Genomic DNA, 13,944 nt, shown 5'->3' on the forward strand with positions numbered 1-13,944 from the left:
CTGGTTTATTTTTAGAAAATTTTTGAAGATTTTTCTATGTAAAATCAAGTGACCCCTAAGGCAGGGTCAATTTTGACCCCAGGGGTCATGATTTGAACAAATTTTGTAGAGGTCCACTAGGCAATGCTACATGTGAAATATCTAAGCTCTAGGCCTTCTGGTTTATTTTAAGAAAAATTTTTGAAGATTTTCCTATGTAAAATAAAGTTACCCCTGGGGCTGGGTCAATTTTGACCCCAGGGGTCATGATATGAATAAATTTTGTAGAGGTCCACTAGGCAATGCTACATGTCAAATATCTAAGCTCTAGGCCTTCTGGTTTATTTTAAGAAAATTTTTGAAGATGTTCATATGTAAAATCAAGTGACCCCCAGTGCAGGGTCAATTTTGACTCCGGGGTCATGATTTGAACAACTTTAGTAGAAATCCACTAGGCAATGCTACATGTCAAATATCTAAGCTTTAGGGCTTCTGCTTTTTGAGAAGAAGATTTTTGAAGATTTTCCTATGTAAAATCAAGTGACCCCTGGGGCGGGGTCAATTTTGACCCCGGGGGGCAAGATTTGAACAAATTTTGTAGAGGTCCACTAGGCAATGTTACATGTGAAATATCTAAGCTCTAGGCCTTCTGGTTTATTTTTAGAAATTTTTTGAAGATTTTCATATGTAAAATCAAGTGACCCCTAAGGCGGGGTCAATTTTGACCCCGGGGTCATGATTTGAACAACTTTAGTAGAGGTCCACTAGGCAATGCTAAATGTCAAATATCTAAGGTCTAGGGCTTCTCGTTTTCGAGAAGAAGATTTTTTAAGATTTTTCTATGTAAAATCAAGTGACCCCTGGGACGGGGTCAATTTTGACCCCGGGGTCATGATTTAAACAAATTTGGTAGAGGTCCACTAGGTAATGCTTCACACCAAATATCTAAGCTCTAGGGCTCCTGGTTTTTGAGAAGAAGATATTTAAAGTTTTTCCTTTCGGTTGCCATGGCAACCAGAGTTCAGTATGGAATTCAATTCTTTGAACAATTTTTAAAGAGGACCATCCATGGAACATCCATGTTAAGTTTCATCAAAAATCGCCGGACGGTGAGCGATAACAATAGTTCACCCCAAGCACTTTGTGCTCAGGTGAGCTAAAAATGCACAGAATTCTGGAACCTGTGCATCGCAGGTCAAATCGTAACAGTGTACAAGTGTCCATCCATTTCCATTAAGGTATACTGAGATACTAGCTTATATACAAAACTGAACCAGACAGTGACACTGCTGCAGATGTATGGGTGAGTGCAATAGTTTTACATAGTTTTCAAATAGTTCAGTTAAAAATCAGAATCTTACTTGAAGGTTCAAAACTCTCAGCAAAGTCTGTTTTAGTTTGAGCCACTGTGTCTGCCAGTGCCAATAGGTACATCTGATCCTGGCCCGACAGTCCAGGCAGGTGCATGTGGGTCAGGTGTTTTCCAAGCAACTGAGCTTGTGATGCGCTAAAATGGTATGGATTGACTGTCACCCCACTTGACGAAGATGATCGAATTAAACGCGGCTTGTCATCTACAGACGATGATAGAACATTGGTGTCTAATTCTTCTTCATCAAAAACATTTGTCTGAAAGAGGTCTTTGTAATCTGACTTGTCACTCGGACTCACATGACCTGCATGTGTGGAAATGTCTGCTGTTGCCTGACTGGAGTCATTATCAGCAGCCAGGAGAGCATATAAAGGTAGTAGTGGAATTGACGTAATCTCAACATAGTCCAGAGTAACTTCTCCATTTAATACAGGTGTTTCACCTGGGCTTTGCGACATTGACACCGTCCTTTGTCTATAGAGCTTTGCATCATCTACATTCATTTCATTGACCTGTGCCGTATTTGTGGCTTCACGACCAGCAATGCAGCGAACCAGATGGGCTAGAATAGCTTTCACACGTCTCACTTTACCGAAGTTTAGCAACTCCATCAAAGATTTAGGGTGATACTGTGGCAGAACAGGGTTGGCCTGATGGGCTGCCTCAAAAAGTCCAAACTCGTGAATGACAGTCAAACTCATGCTACTTTCACTACGTTCTAAATTACCTTTACTGGTCTTTTTGCGCATATTAGGACTACTTTTCATGGACTCCTTCTTGAACACATTTGATGCAAATCTTTTAAAGTTTGGCACTGAGAGAGATGATCTTATAGATGGAAGACTTTTCTTACTCTGTATCATTGCTTCTTTATGTAGATCAACTGTTGAAAAGTTTCTGTCTTCGAAATTTCTAATATCAAAACTATCTGCAGTGTCTAAGCCAGTGTCATCTGCTCCTTGCGACCATCGCCACTGGGAGTACACATGCATTTCATTGTCCATACCAACAACTAAGATTCCACCACGAACCCATGATATATGCATTGGCAAGGGAGGTAATCCATCAGCAGTTGTTAAATCAATACTACGCAATTTCATCCACTGCAACACCTCTTGGTAATCATCCACAACCATTGATTTAGATTTCTGCAACATTGCCCTCCGTCCACTACTCCTATCTGAAAGGCTCATCTTTACTCCTGGTTCATTCATTGAAGTTGTACCTACACTGGATTTATCTTCAAGGTTGTCCTTTTTAGACTCCTGTACAATATCGTTTGAGACTTGAGCATACATCATGATCTTAGAGCCGACCCCGACTGTAAGTATGTGAGAACCATCCTCTGTAGAGACCCAGTCTAGTTGCACCAAATGTTTCTGTCTCATTATGTCCAGCTAAAACAAAACAAACAAGAGGACCATGATGGTTCTGAATCGCTCACCTATCCCAACATGACCCAGTGTTGAACTGAGTATGACGTCGTTATTTCTATTATTTGACACAGTGACCTAGTTTTTGAGCACATGTGACCTAGATATCATCAAGATAAAAAATTCTGACCAATTTTCATGAAGATCCATTGAAAAATATGACCTCTAGAGAGGTCACAAGGTATTTCTATTATTTGACCTAATGACCTAGTTTTTGAAGGCACATGACCCACTTCTGAACTTGACCTAGATATCATCAAGGTGAACATTCTCACCAATTTTCAGGAAGATCTCATGAAAAATATGGCCTCTAGAGAGGTCACAAGGTTTTTCTCTTTTAAGACCTACTGACCTAGTTTTTGACTGCACGTGACCTAGTTTCAAAGCTGACCTAGATATCATCAAGGTGAACATTCTGATCAATTTTCATGAAGATCTCATGAAAATATGGCCTCTAGAGAGGTCACAAGGTTTTTCTATTTTTAGACCTACTGACCTAGTTTTGACCGCACGTGACCCAGTTTCGAACTTGACCTAGATATCATCAAGATAAACATACTGACCAACTTTCATAAAGATCCCATGAAAAATGTGACCTCTAGAGTGGTCACAAGCAAAAGTTTACGCACGCACGGACGACGGACGCCACGCGATCACAAAAGCTCACCTTGTCACTTTGTGACAGGTGAGCTAAAAACTATTGTAAGAAAAGAATACATTATATCACAAATATGTGAATTTGTGTTGCTAAGCAGTTAAAAATACTAACTAAAATTAAAGAACAAGAGAAGCTATCAAATATTCAAAATCTGCAAAGGCATAAATTTATGTTACTTCTCTTTTAAAGAATGAACAGTCTAAGTTATGTTTTTTTTCTAACCATTCACAGACATAAAATCCAGAAAGATATTCATTTACTTGATATTATCATGTAGTAGACATGAATAACGATTCATTCAGCTGTGGTTAGTACTAACTGAGATATGAGCTTGCATAGAATTGTTAAAATGGTGTTCATATACAATGCTGAAGCCAGGGGTATAACAATAGCTCTTTTGGTTTTCTGCATGATGAGCTACAAGCGAGCAAATTCATCATGCTACCATAGCTAATTAGGTATTAAAGAGAAATTTCCAATTTTTTCAAAATAGCAAATTTATCAGATGATATAAGAGGGTTAACCTTATCTTCATGGTCGTCCTGCTCTTTCCTGGCACAATACAGGGCACTCAAGCTTGGCACGGACTTTGTGCGACACATATTGATGAAGCTGGAGGCCAGTGGAAGTGTCTGATTCACACTTTCTGTGTCACTGTGTGACAGACTGGCATCTGGACTAAGGTCAAGGTCAACCTCGACATGACTCTCCGGTATTCGAATGTTACGAAGTTCTATTGTGTCTTCCTTTATCCACTGTGAACCACCTAAACAAACAGTTCAAAAGTTAAAAATTATGTATTTATACATAAATTTGTAAATTAACAAAAATTATCAGATCAGTAACTGTAAAAGATGCAAAACATGTATGATTTATGAGTGGCATTTTGGACATCATCAATATTTTATATATTTTATATTATACATGGCTGGTATTATGAATAAGAGTAAGCAATACACTCTGTACTAAGGGTACATGTCCAAAGATGTATGTCATATTTTCCAAACTTCTAGAGCAGACAGCAATGCCTCTCAAATATCCAAAATTATAATTCAATTTCATTTAATATGACATTTTGCGAGTATAGTATAAAGGGTAGTTAAATGAAGGATACACACAGTTCAAGTGTTCTTAAAGCCTGACTTACAATGCCCTATCAAATTTACTGTGCACTTTTGTGCTAACCAAAATATCTTCCTCTTATCAAGTTCTATAAATGACCAATTCAATAACTGACTTGTGATATTAAATCGCTCCTAAAATTTTTTTTGCTAAACCGTAACATTTACATGGAGTTCAGAGTAGTATATATCAATCCCTATTGAACCCACTGACATTTCAGCTTAGTCATATACACCTACGTTGTTCTTACCTTATGTTACAATTGAATGCTGACTTTAATATAGTACTTAAATGATGGCTACCTTAGGGATATAAACACAAATCACTCTATCAACAACAGCTGACAATAAATTGTGTGTTATACCTTATACTTTGACTGCTTAATCGAAAAATTCAATTAAAAATGCATACTTAAGCATTTTTATTGGGACTCTACCTTCAATGATATATGGCATTATTTCAGTGTCCTCTTCATCAGAATCACTGTAACACTGTGGGTTTGAGTCTTTCTGCTATCAAATACATTCATATAAGGCAGCTCAACAATTGGCTTCTAGCTATGTACCTATCAATGCCATAATCAATCCTTTGAGGGGCCTCTGGGGCCTTCCTTGAGCAAGATAGGTGGAGTGTCACCTTATCTAACTTGTAATGCTTGCCTTAAAAACCCAACAGATAACAAAATGTTTCTTATTTATCAAAGGAACTGTCTGTGTACAATGAAAGATGTATGTGTTGGTGATATTATAGTCAGTACACTGTATTAATTTCATGCTTGGCAGGCTAAATCTTATGCGTGGCACTTACAGGGTGAATTTTTGTTTAGTTTGTTTTACCGCTACACAAATATATTTTAGGTCACATGGTGCCTTAACAGCTTTAACACTGAAGGATCACTCCTGCATAAAACAATCTTCAACAAGTCAGCTAGGTAGTTCACATAGGTTGTAAAAATTACATACCAGTTGATTCACACTCATATATCACAACACACAGGTTGAAGAAGCGACTGTTAGGTGCTGTGCCATGGTGTTTATGTCCAGTACTTCTGTAAGCTACTGCCACTCTCCCTGTGTATGCACAACTCACTGTCAATGGCTTCCCTGAAATAAAATCTTCAATTTTTTACAACAGCTATAATTAACACCATGTGCAAACTGTATATGAACCAGGGCTCCGGAAATTTTGAAAACTCAATCGGTCCGAAACGAAAATCCTGACATCGGCGCTACCCCACCCACCGCATTCCCAATATTACATATTTTGTAAAACGTGATAGGGTAAAGAAATAAGTATGTCATGCATTAAAACTGAGTTACCAGTCACCGCGCATTACCATACAATGAAGACAGTTATTCAGTGTTATGTGTGATCGTTACTTTGTTTAAATTTCGATGTTTTTCCGAGATAATACGAGGCATTGACACCGTGTGCGTAACTAGTCTAAAAGCCAACGCACGTGACTTCGATACCGTATACACGGCAGATACTTTGTGATGTTTCCTCATTTTTTGACGAAATTCTATAAAATACAATGCGTCAAAGTGAGTTACACGACACATGTTCTCTGCTAAACAGCCTCAGTATTTAAAGAATACTCTGCCGCGGACCGAATGTGTACGTTATTTGAACGCTGAGATCGAATTCCCGCATGTATAGTACCAAAACGTCACGCGGGTTGGCCACGGATATTTCATTTCACTTACGTTGTACTTCGATAAGCAACTACATTTTATAAAGTTATATGTTCTCTTCTGATGTAAACAAAATTTCATTTTGAAACGTTTTTTAAAAGACCGATTTGATAAACAGTGCCACTCCGGTTTTCTTTATCATTCGTGGTTGCCCGTCCATTTTTTTCTTTTTTGTACAGTCGGGTTGCAAAGACGATTTTCTGCATTTGTTTCAGCTGGAGCCCCAACAAATGAATCATGTAATTTTTTCAAATCAAGTAATTATAAAAATTATTTTTATCGGTTTTCCGTGTGATGTCTCATTAATAAAAGACCTATAATGTACAATTATAGCTCTTTGATTAAATGCAGCGACCATTTGTTTGTTACCGTGATCAAACATAGCCTTTTGAAATAAACCATCCGTCGGATTCTAAATAAAAGAAGTGCATCCCCGTCGAAATGATTTGGATCCAGTCAGAAACGTTAGGAAACCAGTCAAAAATGTTTAATACACCGCAGTCGGCTGTCTGCAAACATTAAAGGATGTGCCGCGCGAGCACTGATTGCGTCACGCGCTAATTATGGACCGATTATCAAAGTGACAATCAGACCGATTGACACGTTTATTGATTATCTGAAGGTGCGACCAACAATTTCCTACTTGGCAGGTGATCGTGTATTGAGATATCAGACCGAAATTTATACTTTTCTCCATTTTTACGGGACCGATTTTTTTCGTTTTTTCACTTCAGGAATCGGTCTGAAAAGTCAAAAATCGGTCCAAAACCGACAAACCGGCAAATTTCCGAAGCCCTGATATGAACCTAGGGTTTTAATCTACATACATAGTGTCCTTCGAAAACATACAAGGCAAAACAACTTGTTTACTAATATCTCATTTTTCTACTTTCCAAATCTACATAGATAAGATTTGATAATAACCCCATAACTTTTGTCAACATCTCTGAGTGTATATCCTGTTAGCAGCATAATTTTCTTTAAAAGGCTCAAACACTACACAATGACCATTCAACAGTGTTACTCTATGCTCAGCTTCTCAACTTAAATGCTCATAATGCTATGGTACATGACAAGAACATATTAATTTCTTGTTGAATCCTATTTTTGGTAGTTGTTTTTTCTATTTAATGTCAAAGGTTTAAATAAAGATAAACATAGTAGAAAGTTCAGTTGAACCCACTGATTTTGGTTACCTCCCTTTATGGCTCTAACTCAATAAGCTCATATGCAGTAATGAAAGTAGTGCTTTTGTAACCATTTCATTATGCTAAACATCTATTTGAACATTTGTTTCATCTTTTTTAACACAAAATTTAACGCCTTATGGAACTTTCCAATCCACAAAATGGATTACGCTAGGCATATTAAAAGTACACACTGCCAAATGCACTCCTCATAAGACCTGCATATATGGTCTAAGCAACTTAAAACAAAAGCAATATTCTATCTTATACCTGATATTAAACAAACACACTACCTTGAATGTGTATATCACTTGACTTATCCTCCCTGTACACTGGACTCCAGGGAACCCAGTTGTATGTCATATCCTGGTTAACATTCACCACACATGATTTTCTTCTCTGTTTGCGGACGCCATCCTCCTCCTCTACACCAAACTCAAAACTCTTCATGGATAACACACTAGCTGACCCAACACCACCTATACTGACTAGACCACTTATCACAGAACTCGTATTGCACTTCCAAAATCTATAAACAGACAAAGTCATAGTGTACTGCACTTCCAAAACAGTAACATTGTACTGCACTTCAAAAATTTATATTCTAACACTTTTAAGATTTTCTTTTATATAAACAAAGAAGGATTTTACCGTGTATTGTCTTGTCGATTAAAACATGTTTTGCAAAATTACCTACTTTTGGCTATTCAGCCTAAAAAAGGATTCCAGATTAGTATCCCTTCCTGGAGTAATTGAACGTATTAGAATAGAAATAGATTTTAGTTTTTTCGTTCAGATGCATTGTAATTAATCACTCAGGTCTTCATGATAAGATTACTACGCATCTCAACTCAAAACCATGTTTTATTTGCCAACAAAGCACGCAAAACTAAAATCTATTTCCCAAATAAGACACAGTAATACAAAATTTTCGAGGGCTCAGAGCGAAACTAGCCTAAGTGTATACAGAAATAGAAGCAGATAGACTAGTTTCACTCTGAGCCCTCGGTAATGTACTTAGCTGCACTTCAAATTCTATAATTAGACATAATGACAATGTACTGCAATTTGGAAAATCTATAAACAGACATAGTAATATTTTATTGTCCTTTTAAAAATAAAAATAGTTTGTTTTTTTTCCCCAAAAATAGTACAGTGTAACTTCCGAAAACCGGACCTTCTGAAAACCGGAAACCTTTGAAAACCACACAAAACTTAAAGTCTCGTTTTTCTTGTTCTTATTTCTATATACTTTTAACTTCTGAAAACCGGAACTTCTGAATTCTGAAAACCGGACGGTTTTTGTAGAACCGTTTATATTTTAGCACTTTAATTGACTTCCGAAAACCGAACAGCAAAATATTTGCCAGATTAAAACTGTCACCTGTAAATCCAAAAACATCCATGGCAAGTTGTCAACATGTTCTTTTGTGTATTTATTAGCGGCACGCGTTTATTTTGACACGCATTATAATAACAATGATCATTCGATGCAAAAGTAAAGTAATCGGCAATTACTTTAATTTGTTTTCAGTTTATGAAAACTTGACGAATTAAATAGCTTAAGTGTAAAAAACCTTCTATATTTTTTAATGAAAGAAAGATCGATGTTTTATCTGATTTAGTAACATCGAGTAAACTATGCGTTATAAACATCAATTAAATATTGACAAACTCGGGACTGTGTGGATAATATTTGAGTAAATGCTATTATTAAAGGTATGTTTTGATATTTCTTATGTATGTATTTTTTTTTATACATATTAAATTATCCTTAATGTTTGTAATAAATTCATTAATATATTAATTAATTACTTTATACAAACTTGTACAGTTATCATAAAGGATAATAATCTCTTCATCCTATGTGTAAGACAAGAGATCACAGAGTGATCTTGGCGCCCACCAAGTGCCATTTTTGAGTGTTCCAAATTTCAAGACTTACTGACTAGCTCAAGGTCAAATTTCATTTCCGTACACAACACTGTGCATGTGGTCCAAATTCGAAAGCTGTAGCTCGAGAAATGTGAAAGTAGGTCACTAGATCAATCTTAAGGTCAAAGTTTAATTCGGTACACAAAACTACGCAAGTGGTCCGAATTTGAAGGCTTAGCTTGAGAAATGTGTAAGTAGATCACTAGGTCAAAATCAAGGGTCAAACTTCACTTGAGAACACAAATCTATGCATGTGGTCCAAATCTGAAGCCTGTACCTTCAAAAATGTGAAAGTAGGTCACTAGGTCAATGTCAAGGTCAAAGTTTGTTTCGGTACACAATCCTATGCAAGTGGTCTAAATTTGAGGCCTGTAGCTACAGAAATGTGAAAGTAGGTCACTAGGTCAATCTTAAGGTCAAAGTTCATTTCGGTACACAAAACTATGCATGTGGTCCAAATTTGAAGGCTGTAGCTTGAGAAATGTGAAAGTAGGTCACTAGGTCAAAATCAAGGTCAAGTTTTATTTCAGAATACAGAACTATGCATGTGGTCCAAATCTGAAGCTTGTACCTTCAAAAATGTGAAAGTAGGTCACTAGGTCAATGTAAAGGTCAAAGTTTGTTTCGGTACATAAAACCATGCATGTGGTCCAAATTTGAAGGCTGTAGCTTGAGAAATGAGAAAGTAGGTCACTGGGTCAAAATCAAGGTCAAATTTAATTTCGGAACACAAAACTATGCATGTGGTCCAAATTTGAAGACTGTACCTTCAAAAATGTGAAAGTAGGTCACTAGGTCAAAATCAATGTCAAATTTCATTTTGAAACACGGAACTATGCATATGGTCCAAATTTGATACCTGTACCTTCAAAAATGTGAAAGTAGGTCACTAGGTCAAAATCAAGGTCAAAGTTTTTTCAAGTGCACAAAACTATGCATGTGGTCCAAATTTGAAGGCTGTAGCTACAGAAATGTGAAAGTAGGTCACTAGGTCAAAATCAAGGTCAACTCAGGTCAAGGTTCATCTTGCCACTCAAAAATATACATGTGGTCCAAATTTGAATGTTGTAGTTATTGACAAGAAGATTTTAAAAGCTTTTCCCTATATAAGTCTATATGAACCATGTGACCCACGGGGCGGGGCCATATTTGACCCTAGGGGGATAATTTGAACAAACTTGGTAGAGAACCACTAGATGATGCTACATTACAAGTATCAAAGCCCAAGGCTTTGTGTTTGGACAAGAAGATTTTCAAAGTTTTTCCCTATATAAGTCTATGTAAAGCATATGACCCCCAGGGTGGGGCCATATTTGACCCTAGGGGTATAATTTGAACGATCTTAGTTGAAGACCACTAGATGATGTCACATACAAAATATCAAAGCCCTAGGCCCTGTGGTTTTGGACAAGAGGTTTTTCAAAGTTTTTCCCTATATAAGTCTATATAAACCATGTGACCCCCAGGGCGGGGCCATATTTGACCCCAGAGAAATAATATGAATCATCTTGGTAGAGGACCACTAGATAATGCTTCATACCAAATATCAAAGCCCTAGGCTCTGTGGTTTTGGACAAGAAGGTTTTCAAAGTTTTTCCCTATATAAATCTATTTAAATTATAGAAATAAACAAAGGACCATAACTCACTCATAAATTGTTGAACCAGTCTGATTTTCAGGGGGACACAACTAGGGTACCAATACATCATTCTGACAAAGTTTGGTCAAAATTCCCCCAGTAGTTTCTGAGGAGATGCGATAACGAGAAATTGTTAACGGACGGACGGACGGACGGACGGACGGAATGACGGACGGACGGACCACGGACGCAGAGTGATTTTAATAGCCCACCATCTGATGATGGTGGGCTAAAAAGATAACTCTAGTGCACCCTGTCCGCTTTGCCAATTTCCAAACTCCTGAATTCCGGAAACGTCCAAATACTGAACTTTTAGGCTGGTCCGGAGGTCGTTCAGTTTTCGGAAGTTACACTGTAATACTGTAATACTATAGTACTACCAAAATTTATAAACAGACACAGCTGTATTGTTCTTCCAAAATCTACAACTGTTTGATCAAGAAAATTTGTAGGTTTTTTGTGTGTGTTTATGAAAAAGCAATTTTTCATGAGACTGGTCTTACTTAAGTTTCATGATGATACCTAACCTGTGTTTACAAAACAACATTTTGTCTCATTGAGGTGTGGATACAGCATTGTGGAGTACAGAATATATAACTTGTTGAGGTACCAAGTTGGGAAGAAAGAATTAAACTGTATATTCCAGTTTTGCTGATGACAAGGATTACTTTAAATTTAAAAGTATTTCATAAAATGAATGGTTGTCAATTTTTGCACTGTTAACATTCTTTATCTATTTGAATTATCAAGCATTTATGTAAAATGTAATTTGGGTTATAGTGGTTTGACCTCCATTACTTTCAAAGCTTCCTTTAATAATAAGGTCATCTATATTACACATTGTTGGAAAGATTTAAGACAAAGAGATGCACAGAAATACTTTAGTCACTTGTTTTGATCTCAAAATAACAGCAATTCTGTCTTCAAAGTATTTGTTCAGTCACTGTGTCATCAAGAGGGGAAAAATACTTGTTTATTTCCCCATTTAAGCCTTCAAGCAAAACAATATTTTATTTTACCCCATTACACATCTGGATGCAGTAAAAGCTGAAGTTTACACAGCATGAGGGTCATCTATGTCAAATAATTTCTCAGAAAATAATGAAGTAAACGCATGAGCATCTGTCTGTCTACTGTTTCCCAGCCAGTATTCATGTAACTAACTTGATGCTTCCATCAGAGCATGTCTGACTACTGGTTCCTGGCCAGTATACATGTAACTTACTTGATGCTTCCATCAGAGCATGTCTGTCTACTGGTTCCCGGCCAGTATTCATGTAACTTACCTGATGCTTCCATCAGATCATGTCTGTCTACTGGTTCCCGGCCAGTATTCATGTAACTTACCTGATGCTTCCATCAGAGCATGGCTGTCTACTGGTTCCCGGCCAGTATACATGTAACTTACCTGATGCTTCCATCAGAGCATGTCTGACTACTGGTTCCCGGCCAGTATTCATGTAAGTTACTTGATGCTTCCATCAGAGCATGTCTGACTACTGGTTCCTGGCCAGTATTCATGTAACTTACTTGATGCTTCCATCAGAGCATGCTGTGACTAGAAGATATGGAGCAAGGCATGCTGGGTAGATGGAGGCGGAGCTAAGATGACCAGCCGATACATTAGCACATTTCACCTCAACCCCATCTGGTAGAGGTAATTTTTGACATGTTACCTGTAAAACATCACAAAATCAACTCCATAATAATGATCTTCAAATTATCCAATCAGCGCAATCATTGTTACTATATAAACCTTTCAAAAAAAGGATATGAAAACTGATTTGAACGCTAATTACCAGTATGAAGGAAGCAGTTAAAACCGGAGGCTTAAACTCTAGACGAAACTTTAAGCTGATCACCTGCACTGGCCCTGAATTGTTCGTTCTACTGACAGTGCTATAAATCTGTAACTCTCTTAAACCTAGTACAAACTTAGCCTACCCGGATTCAAGATTCTGTAAACTAACTTGTTCAGTACAATTGACATCCCCAAATAGATTGAAGTGGAACATGAAAGTGTACTGTCTTCTGTCCAATCATTATAGAGAGCATTTACCAAGGCAGAAACTAACTATAACTAAATTAGTGTTTTGTTCTCTCTCTACAGCACTAACCATGCAGATATTCCTTGTATTGTACTATACAATATCAAGACTTATGCTAACTGCAAATATACTATACAGCATACCTTTGTAGTGGAGACAAGAAGTTTAGCAGTTGCAGGTTTTGGGTTTGGAATTTCCGGCGTACCGCTACGTGAAGGAGGATTTGAGCCGTCCTCACTGACTATTGTATAGTCCATCATGTATGTCTTGTCTCCAATATCTGTTTGAAAAATTTAAAATAATTATTCGTTAGCTTTTGAATTTAACATCTAAATCAGCATTATCTAAGTTGATTATTCTTACCAGTTCCAATTCGTCATCTGAAACAAGAGCATGGAAGACAATGCTAAGTGAACTATAAAATGACAATCTTTGTAATATATTGTTTCTCATGAGTCTCTGCTGTTGCCAATAAGAACTTGTGATTTTCTGTAACGGTAAAGGTATTGTTTATTATAATGTCACCCCTATTGAAAGGGCCAGCCAATTTGGCTTATGAGACACCTTTATTGTGCATACCAATTACCTTCCAATTCCTACCACTCTGCCACTATGCTGAAAGTTTACTGAATGATTAGGGTATATGCTGGGATATACCGGTTCTTGTGGTACATTTCCAGGCAAAATAATATTGCGGCCTGACTTTTGAAATACTTCAATAAAGTAACAAGATATTTGATGAATGGTGGTAAACATGGAGAAAGATTTTACTCTTTATTATACTCTCATCTATATGTATACACTAAAATATTGCATGGGATTGTACAACCAAAAATTTCTTTGTGCATTTTCTAAATATTGTCTTAACATATGACCA

General features: G+C 37.0%; 1 protein-coding gene across 7 annotated transcripts in view; it reads right to left on the minus strand.

The window, feature by feature from the left end:
* Positions 1-13,944, minus strand: part of LOC123566068 (dmX-like protein 2) — a 136,915-nt gene that overhangs the window by 64,873 nt on the left and 58,098 nt on the right. For all 7 annotated transcript variants that reach the window (XR_008372170.1, XM_053550199.1, XM_053550198.1 and 4 more), the window contains 6 exons: positions 13,211-13,347; positions 12,550-12,695; positions 7,739-7,974; positions 5,527-5,667; positions 3,967-4,208; positions 1,341-2,748 (listed from right to left, as the gene is read on the minus strand). Coding sequence is in view for 6 of the 7 variants with exons in the window: in XM_053550199.1 (XP_053406174.1) it covers positions 1,341-2,748; positions 3,967-4,208; positions 5,527-5,667; positions 7,739-7,974; positions 12,550-12,695; positions 13,211-13,347 (2,310 nt within the window). In the remaining variant the exon portion in view is untranslated. The remainder of the gene's footprint in view (positions 1-1,340; positions 2,749-3,966; positions 4,209-5,526; positions 5,668-7,738; positions 7,975-12,549; positions 12,696-13,210; positions 13,348-13,944) is intronic.

Source organism: Mercenaria mercenaria, chromosome 8 (assembly GCF_021730395.1).
Source record: "Mercenaria mercenaria strain notata chromosome 8, MADL_Memer_1, whole genome shotgun sequence".
Lineage (NCBI taxonomy): Eukaryota > Metazoa > Mollusca > Bivalvia > Venerida > Veneridae > Mercenaria > Mercenaria mercenaria.